The sequence below is a fragment of the Clarias gariepinus genome, chromosome 2, assembly GCF_024256425.1.
Source record: "Clarias gariepinus isolate MV-2021 ecotype Netherlands chromosome 2, CGAR_prim_01v2, whole genome shotgun sequence".
NCBI lineage: Eukaryota > Metazoa > Chordata > Actinopteri > Siluriformes > Clariidae > Clarias > Clarias gariepinus.
Window position 1 is genome coordinate 48,445,048 of NC_071101.1, and position 25,961 is coordinate 48,471,008.

The 25,961-nt window shown below is 39.5% G+C and overlaps 1 protein-coding gene and 1 pseudogene across 1 annotated transcript; both read left to right on the forward strand.

The window, feature by feature from the left end:
• Positions 1–6,475: 6,475 nt before the first annotated feature.
• Positions 6,476–7,465, forward strand: LOC128509096 (trace amine-associated receptor 13c-like). Its single transcript, XM_053480667.1, has one exon. It carries the CDS (start codon positions 6,476–6,478, stop codon positions 7,463–7,465), a length of 990 nt encoding a protein of 329 aa, XP_053336642.1.
• A 12,707-nt stretch (positions 7,466–20,172) lies between these two features.
• Positions 20,173–21,152, forward strand: LOC128509161 (trace amine-associated receptor 13c-like; annotated as a pseudogene).
• The last annotated feature ends 4,809 nt before the right edge of the window (positions 21,153–25,961 follow it).

The following is a 25,961-nucleotide window of genomic DNA, read 5'->3' on the forward strand; positions in this document are numbered from 1 at the left end:
GGTGGGGTTTTCATTCCCTGTGTGTCAGAAATTGACTGGACAGTACGGATGGCCATTAAGACTGCCTGTGTTTTCCCGCCAGATGCCGCAAGTTAGCGTGACTTGCCTTAAGCAACATTTGGGAATTTAAATAAAAGTGTTGTGCTTTACTGAATATCCGCCAGATGGACTTTATCTAAAAGCCGGACCAAGTACTATACAATGAAGAACTGTGTATAAGTACTTAGCCTAAAACAATATTGTTTCCAATGCTGAAGCAAACATTTATTTTATTTTGTTTTACAACAGATATTTCATTATGAACGTGTGTATATGTGCTTCATATTATTTTGATAATGATAAAATGAGATGCCCAAATTCATGCTTTAAAATTCCTAACACGTTTCTTATATAGTTTTTGTAATGTTTTAACAGGGACAAAACAGTGAAAAACATGGCAATGCCTCAGTTTAAATTTTAAAAATTAAAATTTAATTTCCTGATAGTAGGCGTAAAAATGTGTCGACATCATCAGAAGACATGAATTAACAAATATATATATATATATATATATATATATATATATATATATATATATATCATATTAAGTAAATATTATTTTATAAACACGAAGTTCTTCTGGCTTTTTATAATAATTATCATATTTGCTGTTTGTGTCCAGCATTGAATAATTATTTCATCCATTATTTAACCACGGCTGGAAATAATAGCTGGATTGTGAATTTATAATTGAAATAAAGCTGTTCGTCTTTTGTAAAGTACTTTTACTTTACAAAAGGCAGCGTTTTTATTGGTTGATGAACGTGTGTTGTACAGTATATACAACGCGACAGCGCGCTCAGTTACTCACTTCTCACGTTTCATGTAGGTCTGCTCGGACTTATTAATTCGTTTTAAACACCTCAAAAATGTGTGTGTATACAGCTCAAAACCTCCATCAGTTATTAAAGATAGCATCTATTTAGAAAAAATGCCCGAGTGATTTCGTAGCCTGAGGAAATCTCCCGGCGCTCTGCGCATAACACCGGACCAACTCATGTCGGAAAAAATTTATAAACGGTTTCTAAACGTGGACTATTGTTTTTTTTTTTACTTATAATATTTGTTAATTTAATTCAAATTAGGTTTGGGATCAGGACTTCGATTCGGCATTGGGGTTCTCCTCTTTAATTTACTCCATAGTTTTAATCAGCGCTCAGCCGCATGCATAGTAGACTTATGATTATGAACGCGTCGGGAAAACAGCAAGCAGACTAATATTCTGACGTGCTCAAGTTCACAATGTTTTTTCGTTATTGTGAGTGTGCTTAAATAAAAGTTGAGTCTTATAAAGGCCATGTAGTCTTATATAGTTTTATGATATAATTTTTGCACATTAATCTGAGTCCTCATCTGTTACATTTTTGAGGACAATAGTTTTTTCAGCCTGTCACGGCGTGCGCCCAAATCAATATCGCTCCTCGCTCACTAGTTAGGCGGCCTCCACTTCAGATATGCGAAGCAGTGGGGCCGCGGAATTAGGCACGGATAGTAATAGTTAAAATATTAACAAGGGGAATGCTTGATGTCATGTGGACATTATGCCCTTCCCCAGTCACAGATATCACTACTATTCCTCTTCATAAATCTGATCATTACCTGGTATCCTTCACGATAACCCTTCCCATTCTATGTAAACCTAACCACCAAAATGTCTTTTTTACCCACAAAAACCTTCACTCTGTCTCGCCTTCCTCTGTGTCTTCATACACCCTATCATTCCTCCCAGACCCAGACTCCTTCTCCTCTTTACCACTAGAGACTGCGATGGAAACTTTCCTCTCCTCTCTCTCCTCATCCATAGATCTCCTTTGCCCGCTGTCATCTAAACCAAGGAAGACGTCTTGTCCTGCTTCTTGGCTATCTGATGTACTGCTCAACAACAGGACAGAATTAAGAACTGCGGAGAGAAGATGGAAGAAATCGCAACTTGATGCAGATCTCATCTCTTACCAGACTCTTCTTTCCAAATTCTCATGTGATGTGACTTCTGCCAAAACTACCTTCTTCAGACAAAAGTTGGAAGCCTCTGCACATGATCCTGGCAAACTCACAACATCTTCTCCTCACTACTCAACCCACCGACTCCTCCTGCCCCTTCCTCTCTGACTGCTGACGATTTTGCCACATTCTACGATGGGAAGATTGCAGCAATCCGCCAGTCCTTCGCTCTCAACCAAGCTCCTATGGCAGAACCTCAGGACCTTTCCTTCCCTCCTTTAGCAGAATTTTCCAACCTGTCATCTGATGAGATTCAACAGATCATCTCGTCATCTAACCCCACCACCTGTTCATTAGACCCAATCCCTTCCACAATGCTCCAGGCCATCTCACGGGACCTCCTTCCCTTCACCACAGCCATCATCAACCAATCCATATCATCTGGTCATGTTCCTGCCGCTTTTAAGAAGGCGAGGGTTATTCCCATCCTCAAGAAACCCTGCCTGGACCCATCAGAAGTTAACAACTATCGCCCGGTATCACTGCTCTCTTTTATTTCCAAAATTCTTGAAAGAGCCGTTTATAATCAAATGTCTCTTTATCTCTCACAGAACAACCTTAATGACCCAAACCAATCTGGATTTAAAGTGGCACATTCCACAGAGACTGCCCCTCTGTCAGTCACTGAGAAGCTCCATGCTGCTAGATCTGCTAAACTGTCATCTGTCCTCATCCTCCTGGACCTGTCAGCTGCATTTGACACGGTGAACCACAAGATTTTATTATCTATTCTTACAAGCCTTGGAATTTGTGGAACAGCGTGGCAATGGTTTGCTTCTTACCTAAAAGATAGGTCATATGAGGTAACATGGAGGGGATCTACATCTGCCCCACGTAGACTCTCTACTGGTGTCCCGCAGGGCTCAGTACTTGGTCCTCTTCTGTTCTCCCTCTATACCCGGTCTCTTGGTAAGGTCATATCATCGCATGGATTCTCATACCACTGTTATGCAGACGACACCCAACTTGTTCTCTCCTTTCCTCCCTCTGACACTCAGGTTTCCACCCGGATCTCAGCATGTCTGGCAGACTTCTCATTTTGGATGGCTGCTCATCAGCTGAAGCTCAATCTCAGTAAAACCGAACTGTTGTTTATCCCTAGTGACTCATCTCCAGGTCAAGACCTTGTGATATCCATGGACAACAACCAAATCACTCCTTCAGCCACCGCCCGCAATCTTGGGGTAACCGTGGACAATCATTTGTCATTTTCCCCACACATCGCTAACCTTACTCGCTCTTGTCGATTTCTTCTTTACTATATCAGAAGAATTCGCCCATTTCTTTTTTCACAGGCTACTCAGGTGCTTGTTCAGTCCCTTGTTATTTCAAGACTGGACTACTGCAACTCACTCCTGGCAGGCCTGCCTCTGTCCACGATTCATCCTCTGCAACTGATCCAGAATGCAGCAGGACGTCTTGTTTTTAACCTCCCCAAGTTCTCCCACACCACCCCACTCCTCCGCTCCCTGCACTGGCTTCCTGTAGCTGCCCGCATCAAATTCAAAACACTGATGCTTGCCTACAAAGCTAAAAATGGCCCAGCACCCACTTACCTCTCTGCGCTAATTACACCACGCACTGCACCACGTTCCCTCCGATCCTTCAGCACTGCTCGCCTCATCCCACCATCTTTCAGGGATCGAGGGCGGCATTCATCCAGGCTCTTTTCTGTTCTGGCACCTAGGTGGTGGAATGAACTTCCTCTAGATGTCCGTACATCAGAGACTTTGACTATCTTTAAACGACGACTCAAGACTCATCTGTTTCTCCAGTACTTGGACTAACCCCACCCCCCACCCCCCCAAAAAATGAAAGGAAAAAAAAAAAAAACCTCTTCTTAGTTGTGTTGGACTAATGGCACTTAGTTATTAACCTAGTTAACCCAGTGTAAGTATGTATCCAATTACATACATAACATTAAAGCACTTTTTGTAAGTCGCTCTGGATAAGAGCGTCTGCCAAATGCCTAAATGTAAATGTAAATGTAAAACCTCTTGAATCAGAGGCTCATCTGAAGACTTTAAGTGATTAAGGCCTCTTTTTAAATTTGTGTAAATTTTATCTTCTGGATTCTAGATTCTAAAGTTGACATTGTTACCGTTTTTAATTCTTGGAATGGAAGAAATTGAGATTTACCTTATCATAGCATAAATTGCATTGTTTTTAATTACTCTATACACAATAATATTCTTTGGTATTTTTATTTAAAAAAAACGGGTGTGGGGCTATCTTGGTTTATTAATCCTCGTGCCTGGTTTTGGTTCAGTATTCAGTGCGCACCGTACATCTGTTATTTTACAACTATCTCATAACACTTAGAAATAACTTTTATTTGGGTTAAAGTGACTGATGTGCCTAACATTTTTTAGCTGAGCCTTTGTTTCACTGAATAATCTACGACGGCAACACCCCTCTCTTACACAGAGCAGACCAAATCATTAGCACGTCCCTCTCCCAAACAGCGCAGCCATTTACTTTCTATTCATTTACTTACATTTGAACTGAGTCGTTTACATAAATTACTGATCAATAGCTCATCATATCAATTTATTCATACAGTTGTACCTGTTTTACATGGAAATTTACTGTTACTGATGATTGATTGTTATCAGTGATTTACTCTGACAGAGCCATACGAATAGTGGCAGCTGGAACACCTAAAACAGATGCAGGATTATTTTTTATAATTAAATAAAAATGCTTTCCTAAACGTGGGCTATTGTTATTGAGTTGTGTAAATTTGTTTAATGTTTAACCTGATTACATAAGGTTTTGCCACCGGAGGTACAACGCAACAGAAGTCATTATTTACTATTAAATGAAATTATGATGATCTGCCACGGCATGCGCCTGTGATGGGTGTGCGCTCAAATCTACTATCTCTACTCGCGCACTTTGTAGGCTCCCTGAATAGGCGGCAAAGGAACAGAGCCACCTATTCGTGTCACCTGGCGATAATTACCGTTAATATGATATCGGGCTTGCTGCACATTATAAAAGCAAGGCGCAGAGTTTAGTCCAAGGTCCGGGAAGTACGTGATGTGGTGGAGAATAGGAGAGTGGCATGTGAGTGGTGCAATGTGACGCGCCCCAGGGACTTTAAACAAGGACACTGGAATTCCGCCCTTTGATCCCCGCACTGAGAACAGCGTGAGAAAAAGCTGCAGTGTGTGTGTGTGTGTGTGTGTGTATATATAATATGAAATATTATTTGATATAGGTATATATTAACTCATGATAGGGTACTTTTACTACGCTAAATTTATGAATTACACTTAAAGTATCAAATCCAACTATGAAGTCTTATTTAATTGTTACCATTAAACATTTTATATCTACTTATGTTTATTTTTCTATTTATGTTTATATTTTGCTGGCGAAATACATTTTAGGCAGAGACGTCTGCTCGGTCTTGTTAATTTGTTTTAAAACCCCCAATTCTGCGAATTCCCCCAGCAGCGAAACCGGTTTGATAACTTCACACCTGTTGTAAATAAAAGGTGAGATGGGGGATTACAGTAACTGTGTGGATGCGCTTCACCTCGGAGTGCGCTGTCGCGTTGTATTCAATGAATAGACTAAAACAAAATCATGATTTCTTCAGCATTGGAAACAATATTGTATTAGATTAACTTTATTAAGCTGCAGAAACATCTCGAGGATGATCAGGGGAAGCAGGATGAACCTGAGCTCAATTTTGAGCTTCATGGCAAAGGCTGTGAATACTTATGTACATGTGCTTTCCTAATTTTTTCATTTTTAATAAATTTGCAAAAATCTCAAGTAAACTTTTTTTTTATGTTGTCATTATGGAGTGTTGTGTGTAAAATTATGAGGAAAAAAAAAACATTTAATCCATTTTAGAATAAGGCTGTGACATAACAAAATGTGGAAAAAGTGATGCGCTGTGAATACTTTCCAGATGCACTGTATGTCTCCAGCCCAGGTAAGTTCCTATGGCACACATCCTTGTTATTATCATCCACAGTTAGTGCACGCTACACGGTGTGCGTAGTGTGTCTGTGAGAAAACGCCTGCATGAAGTTGCCTACTGTCGCAGTTGCATACTTTATAGAAAAGCTTGGTGTAAGAAATAACGGCATGATTTTTGCAGACTCGCGATGACCCAACTGTGCATACACCATACACCTGCCTGGGTCAGGGTCTGTATATTAGAATTAGAATATATTCTATTTGTTTTTAAATGAATGACCTTAAAACATTTAACATCTGTCGAGACCCATCAGTCCAGTCAAGATCATATGAGGTGGTGGAATTATTCTGCTGATATTAAATTCAGGCATAGTGTTCCAACAAAGCATTACATCATATCAATCATGCTGTTATTAAATAAGGGAGGCGTGATTAATTTCTGAAATATAAAAGCCCCAGAGCCGCTTGTTTTATTGCTAATTTTAAGAAAAATGTACTCATGAACCTGACAGAGTTTAATCAGTCTGATCGCTGTGAGCATTTCTCCTGTCCAGAGAGAACTGTATCAACTGCAGTTTATATCTTACTGTATGTGTGTTCAGCTGCTGTGGTTCTGCTAACAGTGTGTGGAAATATGCTGGTCATCATCTCTGTTTTTCACTTTAAGCAGCTTCACACACCAACTAACACACTCGTGCTCTCTCTGGCTGTGTCTGATTTCCTTGTTGGCATTTTTCTAATGCCACTAATTTTAATCTGGACTATTGAGTCATGCTGGATTTTTGGGAGATATTTCTGTAGCATCTACTGGCTGGTTAGTGGTCTTCTCATAATATCTAGCTATACTATTGCTCAGATTGCTGTGGATCGGTATTTGGCTCTCTCAAACCCCTTTCTCTACATGAAAATTGTCTCTGTGAGAATCACTTGTGTTGTAACTATTTTCAACTGGTGTATAGTGCTGGGCTATACTACAGCAATCCTATATTTTAATGGAAACTTCAAACGTTCTGTAATGTGTCCTGGAGAGTGTTTTATCTTTGTCAGTGAGGTTTGGGCTTTAATTGATCTTGTATTTTCCTTTATATTTCCACTTTCTGTCATAATCATATTGTATACTCTAGTTTTTGTGATTGCTAAGAAACATGCCACTGCTATCAGAGAGCTTAATAATCACACACGGCCTAAAGCACAGAAAATCACCTCACACTCCATGAAATCTGAAAGAAAAGCAGCTAAAGTCCTCGGCATTTTAGTGTCTGTGTTTCTGGTGTGTTTACTTCCATATTTTATTTACAGTTTATTAGTCAATGGTATTGTATTTAAGTTAGGAACATTTTGGAAAGTTGTAATTATTTCTTATTTTAATTCTACTATTAATCCATTTATTTATGCTCTAATTTACCCATGGTTTAGAAGGTGCATTAAATTAATTATAACTCTTCAAATATTCCAAACAGACTCTGCATTAATCAATGTTCTTTCATAAAATGTATACATATTTATTCTTCTTTTTCTGGTGTTGTGTCTAAATACTGCTCACTTTTAATTCATTTTAAATGTTAATAAAAGTTCAAGCTGGAGCTGGTCCCTGCATATAACATGCACTCTGTTCATTGATAACATACAGTATAATCTAATACAAGGAGAAAGAACTATTTATATAGAAACATAGAGAAATACTAAAGCATATAATAGTCATTAAACAAGATAAAGAAGACACATTTAAAGGCAATTAATTAGATAAATAAAAAAAAGGAATATGGATATTTTATGAGAATAAATAGAAGGAAAATTTCAAGAATACTACAAAATAACATGCATTGGGTTAATGACTCACAGACTTCCACCAAAAGGAACAAAAGAAAAATTAATTTTAAAATGCTAATAATAATAATGCTAAACATTTTAATTGCTAGTAAAAAATAAAATAAACTGCAAATCTAAAACAATATTGCTTTCATACTATTTTTTTTTTTTTTCAAACTGGATATTTGGCTTGCACTTTTGCCAGCTTAAAGGCACTGGCATATCGCATTGCATCGTGTTATATACTTATTTAGGCATCATAAGACAAGGGCAGATAAGAAACGGGAATGAAGTTTGTTATATACAACCTTTGCCCAACCAATGTATTTTGCATCAGTGTAATTAATAATACTAATTAAATAAATCTAGCAACCTGATTAATCAAAACTTTTTCAGAATCTTTTTTATTTAACTATATTCTGTTTTATTTAGGATTTAATAAATGCATTATAAAACTAAGCTGTACATTCTCACATCTTTGTGCATCACTTCTTTCAAAAATCTGGTTGGGATTGGGTCTAACAGGCACGTTGCTGAATTAGCTGAGGTGATAAGTTTATAAAGCTCTTCCTGTCCTATACCTGTAAAGCACTGAAAATCTAAATGTGAAGCTCTAGGCTGAACTAGATCATAAGATGCTATTAGAGGTTGAACCTCTGTTATTTTCTTCCTTATGCTATCGATTTTTTCCCTAAAGAAGTCCATAAAATCTTCACTACTAAAATGTTGTGGAGTACTCTCTGCAGGCATCTTAGGTTTTGTTAGGCGGGCTACTGTACTAAATAAGAACTTGGGATTGTTTTGATTTTTTGTTATCAGTTGGCTAAGATGCTCGGTCCTAGCATTAATCCCATTGAGAACTTGTGGTCAATCCTCAAGAGGTGGGTGGACAAACAAAAACTCACTAATTCTGACAAACTCCAAGAAGTGATTATGAAAGAAAGTAAATTTTAATGTACAATGCTCAAAGTATTAATATATTTACACAGACTGGAGTCACAGTTCTCCAAAGATGCTGTAATGATGGTAATTGTGATGAAGAAGATCATGATAAAGAACAGCTGATCTACAGTGACCAAGCTAATGGTGAAAGTACTGAGGTGAATGATAATGAGGAAGATGCAGAGCCACCTGACAGTGGCAGAGGCAGTGGAGGAAGAACACAGGTACATTTTATTGATGGCATTTTGAATGCACAGAGATACCGGGATGAGATCCTGAGGCCCATTGTTGTGCCATACATCCATGAACATCACCTCATGTTTCAGCAAGATAATGCACAGCCCCATGTTGCAAGGATCTGTACACAGTTCTTGGAAGCTGAAAATGTCCCTGTTCTTGCATGGCCATACTCGCACACGTGTCACCTGTTGAGCATGTTTGGGATGTGCTGACCTGCGTATATGACAGCGTGTACCAGTTCCCACTAATATCCAACAACTTCACACAGCTATTGCAGAGGAGTGGACCAACATTCCACAGGCCACAATTGACAATCTGATCAACTCTATGCGAAGAAGATGTGTTGCACTGCATGAGGCAAATGGTGGTCACACCAGATACTGACCGGTTCTGAGTCCCCAGACCCTCAATAAAGCAAAAAACTGCACATTTCAGGGTGGCCCTTTTATTGTGGGCAGTATAAGGTACACCTGTGCACTACTCATGATGTCAGATCAGCATCTTGATGTGGCACACCTGTAAGGTGGAATGGATTATGTCAGCAAAGCAGAAGTGCTCACTATCACACATTTAGACTGATTTGTGAACAATGTTTGAGAGAAATATTGTGTATCTGGAGTGAATTTTAGATCTTTAAGTCCATCTCATGAAAAATCGGAGCAGAAACAAAGGTGTTGCGTTTATATTTTTGTTGAGGGTAAAGGTATGTTTCACGAACTAGCATAACTAGGTACATAAATATTTTTTTGTAAGACAGACTTTGAAATATCTTTATCCCTTTAGACTGTGAAAGTGTCAGTTTATTTTTTAGATATTATGTCTAATTTAAGTATTAAATGTTTTACTGTAAACTATAAATATTTACTATAACTATAAATTATAAGTATACGGTAGGAGAGCCACTTTTAAACATTATTAATTCTTCATTATATCTAGGTCACGTCCCTAAACCTTTAAAGTTGGCAGTTATTAAGCCGCTTCTTAAAAAATCTAATTTGGACGCAAATGAAATAACAAATTATAGACCGATTTCAAACCTCCCCTTTATATCAAAAATATTAGAAAAAGTAGTATCAGCTCAAATATGCACATTTTTGCAGGAAAACAACATCCTTGAAGAATTTCAATCAGGTTTCAGGCCCCATCATAGTACAGAAACTGCACTAGTTAAGATTGCAAACGACTTGTTTTTAGCTTCGGACCAAGGCTGCACCTCAATTCTGGTCTTGCTTGATCTTAGTGCTGCATTCGACACTATGGATCATAACATTCTCATAGATCGCTTACAAAATCACATAGGTATTCAGGGACAGGCATTAAAATGGTTTAGATCATACCTGTCTGATCGATACCATTTTGTAGACCTAAATGGAGAACTGTCTGGTGTAATGCCAGTGAAATATGGGGTCCCACAAGGGTCAGTTTTAGGACCTCTGCTGTTCTCAATATACATGCTTCCCCTGGGTAACATCATTAGAAGACATGGGATTAGTTTCCATTGTTATGCTTAGGGATGCACCGAAATGAAAATTCTGGGCCGAAAACGAAACCGAAATTTTTGGATGCACTTGGCCGAAAACCGATACCGAAACCGAAAATGGCTTCATTAAAAAACATGTTTAAAATATTTTCTTTTTGTTTGTATTAAAAAAACTAAAAATTAAGCAATCAAACTTTTATTGATAATAAATAACAGTAATAAGGCTGTTTAACAATAACAAAACTTGCTTCCAAGTGCTTCCAAACCGCCGACATACTCCGTGTTTGATGCGTAATGACAGCGCGAACGAGACGGGAGGATGGGAGAGGCGTGGCGACAATTTCGGCTTTTATTTTCGGCGCTTTCTTACGTTTCGGCCGAAACCGATAATGCTATTTCGGCCGAAAATTTTCGGCGGCCGAAATTTCGGTGCATCCCTAGTTATGCTGATGATACCCAATTATATATCTCAACAAAACCAGACGAAATACCTAAATTGTCTAGATTAACCGTGTGTGTCCAGGACATAAAAGATTGGATGACCAATAACTTCCTTTTACTAAACTCAGACAAGACAGAGATATTACTCATCGGCCCAAAAACCAGCACACAACAGCTTTCACAATTCAGCCTGCGTTTAGAAGGATGTATTGTTACTACTAGCTCAACAGTAAAAGACCTGGGCGTAATATTAGGCAGTAACTTGTCCTTTGAAAATCATATTTCCAATATCACAAAAACAGCCTTTTTCCATCTTAGAAATATCGCCAAACTTAGGAGCATCTTATCCGTATCTGATGCAGAAAAGCTAGTTCATGCATTCATGACCTCCAGACTGGACTATTGTAATGCATTACTAGGTGGTTGTCCTGCATCCTCAATAAACAAGCTTCAGTTAGTCCAAAATGCAGCCGCCAGGGTTCTCACCAGATCCAGAAAATATGATCATATAACCCCAATATTATCATCCCTGCACTGGCTACCTGTTCAGTTTAGAATTAATTACAAAATAGTATTACTTACATACAAGGCTTTAAATGGTTTAGCTCCCACATACCTAACCAGTCTTCTGAAACGCTATAATCCACCACGCTCCTTAAGATCACAAAACTCTGGACTTCTGGTAGTTCCCAGAAATTCAAAATCTACAAAAGGGGGTAGGGCTTTTTCATATTTAGCTCCAAAACTTTGGAATAGCCTTCCAGACAGTGTTCGGGGCTCAGACACAGTTTCCCAGTTTAAAAGTAGACTCAAGACGCATCTCTTTAATCTGGCATACGCGTAACTCATCCCATAACTTCATACTTCAGTACATCTATTCTGAATGGCAACTACGCTAATTCTCTCCATCTGTTCTGTACTTTTCTACCCATCCCGAGGCATCTGGAGATTGTACCAGCTTCAGTAGATGAAGGCCAACCCTGTGAGGATCCTGAGGCATCCAGAGAAGCACCAGCTCCAGCTGAATTCTGCCTTATTATGATTGGAGCTACACATCCTGCTCCTGTGCTCCCAGTGATCCAGACCCCATCTGCCCTCTGCACCTACTGACTCATCCCTATGCTGAAGTGGACTTCATGTTAATTTAAAGAATTTCTGTTATATTGTACTCTCAGCTGCATAACACACATGGTGTTATATCATCTCTATCTGTTATCACCCAAATGAGGATGGGTTCCCTGTTGAGTCTGGTTCCTCTCAAGGTTTCTTCCTATTGCCATCTCAGGGAGTTTTTCCTTGCCACTGTCGCCGTCACCCTTGGCTTGCTCATCAGAGAAATTTCATTCATTCATCTCATTATTATCTAGACACATTTTTCTCACACATACACAATTTATTATTATTATTAATATTTTATTATTATTATTATTATTATTATTATTATTTATTATTATTATTTATTTATTATTATTATTTATATATTATTATTATTATTTTTTTTTGAATTTCTTTCATCTTTGTGAAGCTGCTTTGAGACAATGACCATTGTTAAAAGCACTATATAAATAATATTAAATTGAATTGAATTAAGATCTGTGGAGTTTCCAGGCCGTGGATCCATAATTTCAATGTTTTGGTCCCCGAGCCACTTAGTTATCACTTTTGCCTTATGGCATGGAGCTCCATGGTTGTTGGAAGTTGCTGTTGGAGGGTGTTTTGGTACCATTCTTTATTCATGGCTGTGTTTTTGGGCCAAATTGTGAGTTAGCCCACTCCCTTGGATGAGAAGCAACCCCACACATGAATGGTTTAAGGATGCTTTCCTGTTGGCATGACACAGGACTGATTGTAGCGCTCACCTTTTCTTCAGGCTTCGCCCTGAAGCCTTCTTACCAAGAATTGTACCTCTTTCCTTGAAGTTCTTGATGATTCTATAAATTGTTGATTTAGGTGAAATCTTAGTAGCCTCATTATCCTTGCCTGTGAAGCCATTTTTATGCAATGCAATAATGGCTGCACCCGTTTCTTTGCAGGTCACCATGGTTTACAATGGAAGAACAATGATTTCAAGCATCACCCTCCTTTTAACATGTCAAGTCTGCCATTCTAACCCAATCAGCCTGACATAATGATCTCCAGCCTTGTGCCCATTAACATTCTCACCTGAGTTAGAAAGACGATTACTGTTTTAGCAGGTTAGCAGGTTGTTTAATGACAGCAATGAAATGCAGTGCAATTATCATGGCAAAGAAGGACTATGCAATTCATCTGATCACTCTTCATAACATTCTGGAGTATATGCAAATTGCTATTATAAAAACTTAAGCAGCAACTTTTCCAATTCCAATATTTATGTAATTCTCAAAACATTTGGCCACGACTGTACTAACTGCGTGCTTTTCAAGGTACCACCACAGATTCTCAACATTCTTATGTTTTACCCAATATAATTTCTATCTCATTTGAAGGAATATTAACCCCCTTCTAGTTAGAAGCAAAGAGGCACAAAACTTTAGCTTGTGTTTAGCTTGGCTGCAGGATTTAATCTGCATTTCTGGCCTCTGTGGGGTTTTAGGTTCCTTCCAGCAATAAGCGCCATCTAGTGACCTGTTTGACAGTGTTTAGAGTTAAGTGCACTGAATTTAACATTCATAATTTCAGAAAACATAAAAAATTACATCTCATGAACAGTATACAATAAACTTCGTAACTATAATTTTTAGCTCCCCTAATTGCATATTATTTATTTTATGTACACCATTATTTAACATTTTACACCTGCATCTAAGTCATTTAATCATATAAATTATACTCACAAATTGCTAGCAATATTCACAAAATGACCTTGTACACATTTTTTACATGTGGAAAGTGATGATACTTCCTGACACACACACACACACACACACAGCTTTTATTCAGCCAATAGAACGAACACATAGAAGTGTCCCTGTCACAAACTGACCTGTCCCTGTTGGTTTACACACACACACACACACACACACACACACACACAAACACACACACACACACATCACGTCTTACCTCACTTCTCCTCCGTAATCCCCATGCCGAGGTAATGCGGGTGCACACGCACGCATTTGCATACTGGTTTCACATACACACAAACATATCCACTCCATTTTCATTCCCCAACAGTAATACTTGCTGTGCATAACAACACTCACATATTTAAGCTGCCTGTCGCTTTGTTTTGTGTATTTCCCGGTGGTCAGTGTAGGACTGCAACAACAAATCGATAAAATCCATTACTAAAATGGCAACGAATTTTACAACTTACTATAACATTGTGACCACGTGTGTGTGTGTGTAAAACATTTTATTTTGTGTCTGTATGTGTGTGTATAGTCCGTAATCGGTAGATTAATCGATTATTAAAATAATCGTTAGTTGCAGCCCTAGTTCAGTGTTTGTTAGCGTTTGTTGAGTGTTTCAGTCGGTCTTTCGCGTTGCTTTACTACCATCGGCCAGCCAACCCAAGCAACACCTAGCGGCCTGGCAATATAGTGTCAGAGTTACAACGCGCCGGCGCAAAGCAACTGGAAGTGGACTCATGCATTGTTGGTCAAAAAGGTGAGGTACGAAATTTTTTGTTTAGTTTGTAATGTTTGTACCTGCTATTTGTGTATGTTCATTCCTCCCTTGCTACCAGGTATGTACCTTCCTCTATGAAAACTGCTGACATCACTTCCATTCTCAAGAAATTAGGGGTTGATCCATTAAATTTTGAAAATTATAGACCGATTTCTAACTTGCCATTCACTATTAAAATATTGGAAAAGTGTGTCAAAGCTCAAATTCATGAACACCTTTCCAAGTATGCATTATATGAACATTTTCAATCTGGTTTTCGTTCTCATCATAGCACAGAGACGGCCTTGGTTAAAATAACTAATGACTTGATAGTAGCAGTTGATTCTGGTCTTCTGTCTATACTAGTCCTACTGGAGCTTAGTGCGGCATTTGACACTATCTCGCATAAGATACCTTTGGACAGGTTCGCAGCTATAGGAATTACAGGTACCCCTCTGGCCTGGTTTAGATCTTACCTTAGAGGTCATAATCAATATGTCCAAATAAAAAGTTAGGAAATACGGTATCAGTTTCCACTGCTATGCCGATGACACACAATTATATTTATTTTCTAAACCTTCTAGTTTTTCTCCTTTACCTTGTCTTGAATGAATGTTTATCTGAAATTAAAGCTTGGCCCTCAGGTAATTTCCTTAAACTTAATAGTGACAAAACTGAAGTTTTACCAGTAGGTACTAAATCAACTTTGGTTAAATCTGATTGTCTTTCTTTAGTTATTGATGATACTGAAATTTACCTATCTCAACAGGTTAGGAGTCTGGGTGTCATTCTGGAAAGCACACTCTCTTTTGAAGCTCATGTTAAAAACATTACACGTGCCGCATATTTTAATTTATTCGCTTTCGTCCTTCTCTTACTAAGAGCAGTACAGCAATTTAAATTCATGCGCTGATCACTTTACAAATTGATTACTGTAATGCTTTTCTTTCTGGTCTTCCTATGAAACTTCTCCGCAAACTTCAACTGGTCCAAAATTCAGCGGCTCGCGTCTTGTCCAGGACTCCTCTGTGCGAGCACATCACTCCAATTCTACAGCAATTACACTGGCTCCCAGTTAAGTACCGTATTGATTGAAAAATTTTGCTTCTTTATTTTAAGGCTCTACATAGTTTGGCTCCTCCGTATCTCACCGATCTTCACACTCCTTCTTGTTCTCTTAGATAGATTCACTCTATTTCTCATGTCGCCGCTCATTTGTTTAAGTACAATGGGAGAGAGAATTTTTAGTTTTGTGGCACCTCGGTTGTGGAACTCGCTCCCCCCAACATACGGAACAGTGACAGTCATATTTTTAAATCCCGTTTTAAAACCTATTTTTTTAAAGATTATTTAAACAATTGGAGTGTACATACATTTATGTGATTGTTTCTTTTTTTCTCCTTTTTAAATAGTGTTATTTTGGTACTTTTTGTATAGCTTTGGTTTTGTTTTTCCACTGGGACTCATACACCTCTCAAGCGCTGTACATAAATTTAAACCTTTCACATAACACCTCTGCGAGTATTGCCATCATTTTTTGAATTATTTTTTTCTTCCCTTTTACCATTTTTTTTGGTGTCAGTAAACCCCTTTGCCGGACGTCGGGCCGCAAAGTGCAGTCGTCTCACAGTCGCCATTTATCAAAGAGTATATGAGCAAAAGAGGCAACATTGTTGGGCCAACAGTGGCATCCACTGAGTTAAATAAATGGTCCCTTTCAATGGTATTTATGTAGTAGATTGGTAACCAAACCATGAGCTCCTGAGGTAGCCATGAGGTCCTGATGTGATGGCATCACTGAGAGACCCTATTGCACAAAGCTAAAGTAATATAATTCAATTTCCATTTTTCCACCTTGCCATTATCTACTGAACCAACATTATGCCAACGTCGGATCAATCTTGTGATTATCTTCTACACCAATGTTGGGCCAACCTATCTTTGGGCCTACTATTAAGCCTGTAAGGCAAAACAATCCACAGATGTTGCCATTAAGACTGCATGTGTTTTCCCGCGAGATGCCACAAGTTGGCGACTTTTTGCAAGCAACATTTGGTGACTTTCTGCAAGCAACATTCGGGAATTTAAATAAATGTGTTGTGCTTATTGTATATATATATATATATATATATTTCATGTCATTTTAATTTAAATCTATAATAATCCATTGTCTTTTAGAGACCATTGCTAAAGCATTTGCTAGTTATCCAGTTGGTATACAGGTCTGGTTGATTTTAAAAATGAGCAAAATCAACCAGAATTTCTCTCTCTTTCCATATATATGGATGAGGCTACTTTTAGCAGGATAATGCACCATGTCACAAAGCTCGAATCATTTCAAATTGGTTTCTTGAACATGTGAGTTCACAGTACTAAAATGGCCCCCACAGTCACCAGATCTCAACCCAATAGAGCATCTTTGGGATATGGTGGAATGGGAGCTTCGTGCCCTGGATGTGCATCCCACAAATCGTCTCGGGTTACTTTGCTCTAACCCTGTTCCCTAAAAAGGTGGGAACGAGATGCTGCGTGAAAACGCTATGGAAACATCTTTTCGTGTTGCCGGTTGTGAAGTATGTGTGTATCAAACACGTCAAATTTTGGCTTATATAACCTCGGTCAGGTCGTCTGATGAGACGCACCTGCAGGTTATAAATAGGAGTAAACCGGAAACATTCCTCAGATTGATTTTGTCTAAAGGGACGTCCGGTCCTGTGGGCTTTGCGGGATTGGAGCGCAGCATCTCGTTCCCGCCTTTTCAGGGAACAGGGTTACAGCAAAGTAACCTGAGACGTTCCCTTTCAAAGGCTACACTCAATGCTGCATAAAAACGCTATGGGAAGGAGAATACCAACACCGCTGCACTGCAAGTGTCTGGACCCCCGGGTTGTGTAGCGAGTGCGCACAAAGACCAAGGAGGTCTCAGAACTATCTCTGGGAAGCTGACTCAGAGTTGAGAATGGAACTTTCGGAAAATAGTTCTGGTGAGGATGCAGAACAGCCCTGACTAGCCCAGAGGCAAAGTCTGGGCAGGGTGTGGAGACTGACAAGGCGTGCAGATCTCCAACTCTCTTCAGAGAGGTAATGGCCATTAGAAAAACTATCTTAAGGGTCAGAAACCTGACAGGCGCTGGTTTTCTAACTGAGGCATCACCATGTAACCACGTGCTTTTGCATTAATGATATTCGCATAAAACAAAGTTGATGTCAGAATGAGCCAGTCGTTTATGTAATTTAAAATACGGATGCCCTGGAGTCACAAGGGAGCCAGGACTGCATCCATGCACTTTGTGTATGTGCGGGGTGATAGAGCTAGACCAAATGGAAGGACCCGTTATTGGTAAGCTTTTCCCCCAAAAGCGAACCTCAGGAACTTCCTGTGTTGTGGCAAAATTTCTATGTGAAAATATGCATTCTTCAGATCTATTGTCACAAACCAATCCCTGGGTTGAATTTGTGAAACAATGCTTTTGACAGTTAACATCTTGAATCTGTACTTTTTGAGATAGCGGTTCAGTCTGCGAATATCTAGGATTGGACGCAGCCCCCCGTCTTTCTTAGGAATCAGGAAATAACGACTGTAGTAGCCTGACTCTATGTCTGGAAGGATAACCTGTTCTATGGCCCCTTTTTCCAGCAATGCCTGCAGTTCGAGAGTCAATGCGAACTGATGCACCCTTTCCGGTATCACGGAGGTGGTAATCACGCCATTAAAACGCGGAGGGCGATGTGCAAACTAAATCCTGTAGCCCTTTTCTACAGTCTTTAACACTCAGGGAGATACGGTCTGGGCGCATAAGCTTCAGGATGACTTCTTTGAAAAGAAGACAGTGCGGTGATCTGACCTCTTTGAGGCGGCCTGTGAGGGGCGGCGAGCCGTACCCCAGTCTTTACGAGGGGGTGCCCGGCTGCTGATGCTTTCTTTCTGCGCCTCCTGTCTGGCGATCCTCGGCGATTTCGGTCCTAGCTTCCCGAAACCTGGTGGTGACGGAATTTACAGCTTCGCCAAACAGGCCGGAAGGTGAGACGGGGGCTTCAAGGAGGAATGTTCGATCCTTATCTTTGATGCCTGTCAAATTTAACCATAGGTGTCCTTTAATGAGAATGATGTCCCAGGAGAGAGATAGCCCGCGAGCGTCTCTTCTATCTGAGGCATCACCATGTAACCACATGCTTTTGCATCAACGATATTCGCATAAAACGAAGTTGATGGTACAAAAATACAGGATGAATAAGGCTTGCTCCATGAACGAGTTAATTCGTTGTGGAGGTCGTCAAAAAAGGGGAGAGAGCGACATTGTGGCTCCATCTCCTGGCCACCTGACAGAAATCTGTCATCTAATTTTAAGCATTTGGGGAAGGCTTGCTCCTGTGGCCAATCAAAGTGCAGCCGCTCGACTGCACGCGTTATGACTTCAAAGCAGCTCCTCATACTTTCTATCTTCCTTAGAGGAACGTTCTGAGAAGCTACTTTCATTTCCACAGAAGCAAGAGAGCAAGCCTCTTCACACACACTCACAAGAAGCACCGGAGTGTGCTTGTACAGTGGAAGGAGAGACTTCGTGATCGGAAGGGAGGGCGAGAGAAATGCTTTGCATTGCACTTGGTGTCCAAAGCTTGGATGCAGCTGCCTTACCATGAAAATCCAATCCATGAAGCTCTCTACACACTGGTCTTTAGATAGTCTGAAGGCCGCATTAAGTTTGGAGGTCTGTAGCTATTGACTTTGTGGAAAATTGACAACATCTGTGCACTATGCGTTACAGCATCCGCTGACCCCGCTTTGTGATTTTACATGGCCTGCCACTTGATGTCCTATTTGTTGTTGTTTGCAGCAAGAACATTTCATGACTGGACTTATTGCCCAGGTGGCATCCTATCATGATACTTCACAAATTTTTGTAGAAGCTCTCTGCATGCCTAGTTGCTTGATTTTACACACCGGTAACCATGAAAGAGATTTGAACACCACAATTCAATGATTTGAGTGAGTGAGGAATTAAATTATTTGAGTGAGTAAGTTAATACTTTTGGCAATACATTGCATCCTATCAGGTTTCCTGTTTGTATTTATCCGCAAACAATTCAATGTCAGATATTGCACTCGCTTGTTTTCTTATCATTTCCATTACTTGTTGCGTGCTGCTTTTTGGGTCTAACTTGTCTGTTCCCTTTTTGACAGCAATTTAAAAATTAGATTGGGCACTTCAATATAAACATTTTTATGTAATCTTTTCATGACAAAATATATATTTGAACTTTATTATTAGCATGCAACTAAAACCTTTATTATTTTTTTTTTTTTTTGCTGGTCATAATAAACCAATTATGCTATTATATTAAATCATGTTCACATTATATCCAATGAGCAGGTCCCATTTGTGATAATCATTATTGTACAAATATGTCAGCTATGAGTTTGTCTAATGTTCACTACTAATGGGCCAGTGTCTCCATTTACCATAAAGGATATTAACTGGGACTGAGTCCCATCAGTCCAGTCAAGATCACATGAGATTGTGGAAACATTCTGCTAATATTTAGTTGAGGGTTTGTGTTCCAACAAGGCATTACATCATATCTTTCATGCTGTCACTTAAATTGAGGAGGCGTGTTTAATTTCTGAAGGATAAAAGTCCAGAGACTTTTGTTTTATTTCTAATTTTGTAGACATAAAAAGAAATGAACTAATGAACCTGACAGAGTTTAATCAGTCTGATCGCTGTGTGCACTTCTCCTGTCTAGAGAGATCTGTATCTCCTGCAGTTTATATCTTACTGTACGTGTGTTCAGCTGCTGTGGTCCTGCTAACAGTTTGTGGAAATCTGCTCATTATTATCTCTATTCTTCACTTCAACCAGCTTCACACACCGACTAACATGTTTGTGCTGTCTCTTGCTGTGTCTGATTTTTTTGTTGGCATTTTTTTAATGCCGATAATTTTAATCTGGACTATTGAGTCATGCTGGATTTTTGGGAGATATTTCTGCAGCATCTACTGGCTGTTTAGTGGTCTTCTCATAATATCAAGCTATACTATTGCTTCAATCGCTGTGGATCGGTATTTGGCTCTCTCAAACCCCTTTCTCTACATGAACATTGTCTCTGTGAGAATTACTCGTGTTGTAATTGTTTTTAATTGGTGTCTACCGCTGAGCTATACTACAGCAATCCTATATTTTAATGGGAATTTCAAAAGTTCAGTCTTGTGTCCTGGAGAGTGTTTTCTCTTTCTTAATGACGTTTGGTCTGTAATTGATCTTGTGTTATCCTTTATTTTTCCACTTTCTGTCATAATCATATTGTATACTCTGGTTTTTGTGATTGCTAAGAAACATGTCACTGCTATCAGAGAGCTTAATAATTGCACACGGCCTAAAGCACAGAAAATCACCTCACACTCAATGAAATCTGAGAGAAAAGCAGCTAAAGTCCTCGGCATTTTAGTGTCTGTGTTTCTGTTGTGTTTACTTCCATATTTTATTTATAGTTTATTAGTCAATAAAATTAGTCAGAAATATTTTGGAAAGTTGCAATTTTGTTTTATTTTAATTCCACCATTAATCCATTTATTTATGCTCTGTTTTACCCATGGTTTAGGAGGTGTATTAAATTAATTGTCACTCTGCAAATATTCCAAACAGACTCTGCATTAATTAATGTTCTTTAATTATATCATTTCATCTTCTTCTTTTTTTTTGTGTCTAAACGCTGGTTATGTTTAATAAATTTTAAATGTTAATAATAGTTTTATTTCATTTCTGCATCTGATGTACACAATGATAATGAATAACATGTAATAGGATACACTATATATGATATATTAAAATTAGTGATAGGTCATTCATAAAATTAATAAAATGACCTAAATTATTTAAAAAAGATTCATTCATTTTGATAAATGAGATTTAAAGAACTGAGCCTAAAATCACTAAAATGATCAGTGATTATAGTGTATGTGTGTGTGTGTGTGTGTGTGTGTGTGCGTGTATGTATATATATATATATATATATATATATATATATATATATATATATATATATATATATGCACTGTCTGTGTATATGTATATGTGTGTGTGTAGAATTTTGCAATTATGGTGATTGTACTGTCCCTCCTACGTGTATTACTTCTCAAGTGTTGACGTGGAATAACAGCAAGCTAAACTCCGTTTAAGTCCAGAAATGAGCAGCATCTGCTCCTTTTAATTCCTCAAATTTGACCCAATAAACAGGAGTGAAACTGTACAAATACAAAAAAATGTACACATTTACAGACCACATAAAATACAAATTATAAATCTTTTAACAGTTTTATATTTCTTAAAATAGCCATGTGCCGTAAAGATGCACAGTAATGCAATAATTAACATGACAGCTTTAGCCGCTATATAACTAAAAATAACACAAAATGGCGATCTTTATATGATTAACCACAAGTTAAATTAACATTACTATGATATATATATAATACAAATTATTCAAACAATAAACTTACAGCCATTGCTTTCTGAGGGATTGAACCGGAGGAAAGTTTGTTCCAACAGTTTTAACGCAACTATTTTCTCCTTATTAAAACCCGGAAGTAACTGGCGCATTCAAAATAAAAGTCCTCCATTTTAAAATAAAAGAATCAACAATTAATTCAAAAGACAGCACACTCCCCATCTGGCATTGGATAAATGCCACTATAAACTCAATAAAACTTCCCCCCACTACACTTTAGTCCTCCTCCGAAAATAGAAAAACAACATCAGAGATCGGCCTGATATAATTTTTAACAGTGCCTTGAGTCGTTGACCTGACTTCTATTGTCCGAATCCGTCCGTCCGGACTTGGAAAGGTGAAAATGACCATCCCCATGGGCCACTCATTTCGAGGTAGCTGACTGTTTTTCAATAGCACAATATCACCCTCTTTCAGGTTCTTTTGCGACTTTTGCCACTTTCTCCTGGGTTGGAGAGTGTGAAGGTACTCACTCCTCCACCGGTTCCAGAACTCATCTGCTATACTTTGTACCTGTCTCCACTGTCGCTTTAGAGATGCTTCTCTGTAAAGTATCCAGGTGGAGCAGACATGGCAGGTTTCTGAGTGAGCAGCATAGCAGGAGTTAGAAGGAAGGGCGAAGTAGGATCCGATGAAACAGGGACTAACGGCCTTGCATTGATAATACCGGAAACTTCTGCCATCAGTGTACAAAGTATATTGTGAGTCAGATGAGCATGTTTGGACTGCAGAAATAAAGAGTCAAGAATCCTTCTTGTTACGCCAATCATGTGTTCCCATGCGCCACCCATGTGGGATGCGTGGGGAGGATTGAATTCCCACGTGCATCCGTTCTCGTGTAGATACTTTAAGATCCTTAACTGCTCTTTGGAATCAGATCCCATGCCTAGTTCCACACTGGCCCCAACAAAATTCGTTCCTCTATCGGATCTCAACTGCTTTGCTGGTCCTCTTATCGCAAAAAACCTCCGAAGAGCATTAATGCAACTATCAGTGTCCATAGAAGCAATTACCTCTATATGTACTGCCCTGGTACTCATACAAGTGAACAGAATAGCCCAACGCTTGTCTTGAGCTGCTCCTCCTCTCATGCGCCTTGTTACTACTGTCCAAGGGCCGAAAACATCTAAACCCACATACGTGAAAGGAGGGGAGGTACTCAAGCGCTCAGGGGGGAGATCTGCCATTTTTTTGCATCTCCAATTTCCCTCGAAGTTTACGGCATGTTATGCAGTGGTGCAGAACAGAATTAATTACTCTCTTACCAGAAATGATCCACAGACCTGCTGCTCTGATAGCTCCTTCTGTAAAATGTCGCCCTTGGTGCTTCACCTGTGCTTGGTAATGATTCACTAATAATTTGGTGATATGACTGTGTTTTGGAAGGATGATTGGATTTTTTACCTCATTCTGAAGAGAAGCATGCTTAAGACGACCACCAACTCTCATGAGGCCTTCATGCATGAACGGGTCTAAGTTGAGAAGTAAGCTTGTTGTAGAGATCTCTCCACCCTCCTGTAAGGCACTATATTCCTCTAAAATGCATCCTTCTGTACAGATGCCATTATGACCCTTTTGGCTGCTTCACGTTCTTCAGGAGAGCGAGGTTTGTTGCACCGATGCCATCTTTTTCCTGGGTTTGCTGACCCTGTACAGCCAGCCTTTTGAGAGCGAGCCTGACGGATCAAAAATACAACTGCACCCAGCAGGGAACTACATGATGAGAAACGCTGGAATCGCTCTGAGGCTAGATGTCTTTCTTTGGTGTGCGTGGCAAGTGTAGTTACCTGTTGCCTAACTTCCACATCCCGCTCTGGGTTGACCCATTCAAAAGGCTCGTAGCTCTCCGGATGAACAGTGTGATAAAGAAACTCTGGCCCTCTGTACCACATGGATGTGCTGATTTGTGATGCAGAAACTGACCTTGTTGCAAGATCCGCTGGGTTCTGGTGTGTAGGCACATAGTGCCACTGTTGCGGAGAAGTTGTCTGTCGAATCCGATGCACTCGGTTGTGCACATACACATAGAATCGTTTGGACTCACTGCATATATAACCAAGGACAACTTTGCTGTCACAATAAAATTTAACTGCATCTGGCTTGAGGTCCAATTCATCAAGAATCAGGTCCGCAATTTCTACTGCAAGCACAGCTGCACATAATTCAAGACGAGGTATTGTGGGTTCAGGTTGAGGGGCTAGCTTAGATTTTCCCAGCACAAATCCAACTTGGCACGAGTTGTCACCAATAAGTCGTATGTATGCTACAGCACCGATTGCCCAGTTGGAAGCATCTGAAAAGAGGCACAACTCTGTGTATTCGGCTTTAGAGAGTGACTGTAATGTGTATGAACGTGGAACACGGAGATTGGTCAGATCTTGGAGGGAATTCTTCCATGTCTCCCACCTTTCTTTTTTGTTTTGAGGCAATGGAGTGTCCCAATCAGAAACATCAGCAGACAGCTCTCTCAGTAGCGCTCGGCCTTGGATCGTGACAGGTGCTGCAAAACCCAAGGGGTCAAAAAGACTATTGACAGTGGAAAGCACCCCGCGACGTGTGAACGGTTTATCATCAACTGCAACTTTAAAGGTTAAAGTGTCAGAATCTATAACCCAACACAATCCAAGGCTTCTTTGCATGGGCAGGGCTCCATTTTCAAGGCCTAAATCTTTCAGGCCTGTGGCCCGGTCTTCAGACGGGAAGGCTTGCATCACATTTATGCTGTTTGAGGCAATTTTATGCAATTTCAGGTTTGATTTTTGGAGTGATGCCTGAGTGCGTTTGAGCAGATCCACTGCGTCAGATTCACTAGGTATTGATATAAGCCCATCATCAACATAAAAATGTCGTGTGTCAGACCCATACTCTTGTTCGCCTTCTTGGGCAGCTCGTCGTAGCCCATATGTAGCCACTGCTGGGGAAGGACTATTCCCAAAAACATGCACTCACATGCGATAATCTTTCACTTCTTTGGTAAAGTCATGATCCTTATGCCAAAGAAATCTCAGATAGTCTCTATGGTCTTCTCTAACCAAAAAACCATAAAACATTTGCTCAATGTCAGCAGTTATTGCAAAAAGTTATTTCCTAAACCTTATCAACACTCCAAGCAGTGAGTTATTCATGTCAGGACCTGACAGTAGGACACTGTTGAGAGAAATTCCACAATGTTGAGCACTTGAATCAAACACGATGCGTATCTGGCCTGGTTTTTGTGGGTGGTACACTCCAAAAATTGGTAAATACCAGCATTCTTTATTTTCCTGGACTGGGAGTGCTTCCTCAGCATGTTTGTTCTCAAATAGCTTCTGCATGAAAGCTGCAAATTGCTCTTTCATTTCTGGCCGTTTGTTTAGTGTGTGCCGCAAAGAAACAAGGCGTTTAAAGGCTTGCTCTCGATTGTTGGGAAGAGGTAGTCTAGGTTCCCTGAAAGGTAAAGGGGCAACCCAGCTCTTGTTTTCGTCTTGCATGAACTCTTTATTCATCAGTTTGAGAAAGACCTCATCCTCAAAAGACATGGCACATTTATTGTCATGTTTGGTTTTTGCAAACACATCATATGCAAATGTGTCTACTGCTGATGTAGTACTAACTGTGTCCCTGGAGACATGAGGAAAAGACGTACCAGGATAAAACTCCCCACCATAACTTGCTTTCTCTTTCACTCTTACTTGATTTTGGCAAGGAGCAAGAAAAGATGGACGGCCGTTATAAAGGACATTTGTCTTGAAGATATTCACAGTTGGTTTGTGAGTTTTATTGATGCAAACTTCACCTACAATAACCCATCCAAGATCTAATCGTTGAGCGAATGGTGCATTGTGGGGTCCGTTAATTTGTTGTCTGACTTTGTGCACTCTGATTATGTCTCGCCCCAGCAAGATTAAAATCTGAGCACTAGAATCTATCTCTGGGATGTGTGGTGCCACAGCTTTTAAATGAGCGTGTGAACGGGCAACTTCTGGCGAAGGGA

Excerpts from the sequence above, each read along its gene's own strand:
- LOC128509096 (XM_053480667.1), top strand. The coding sequence starts at position 6,476 with ATGAACCTGACAGAGTTTAATCAGTCTGATCGCTGTGAGCATTTCTCC.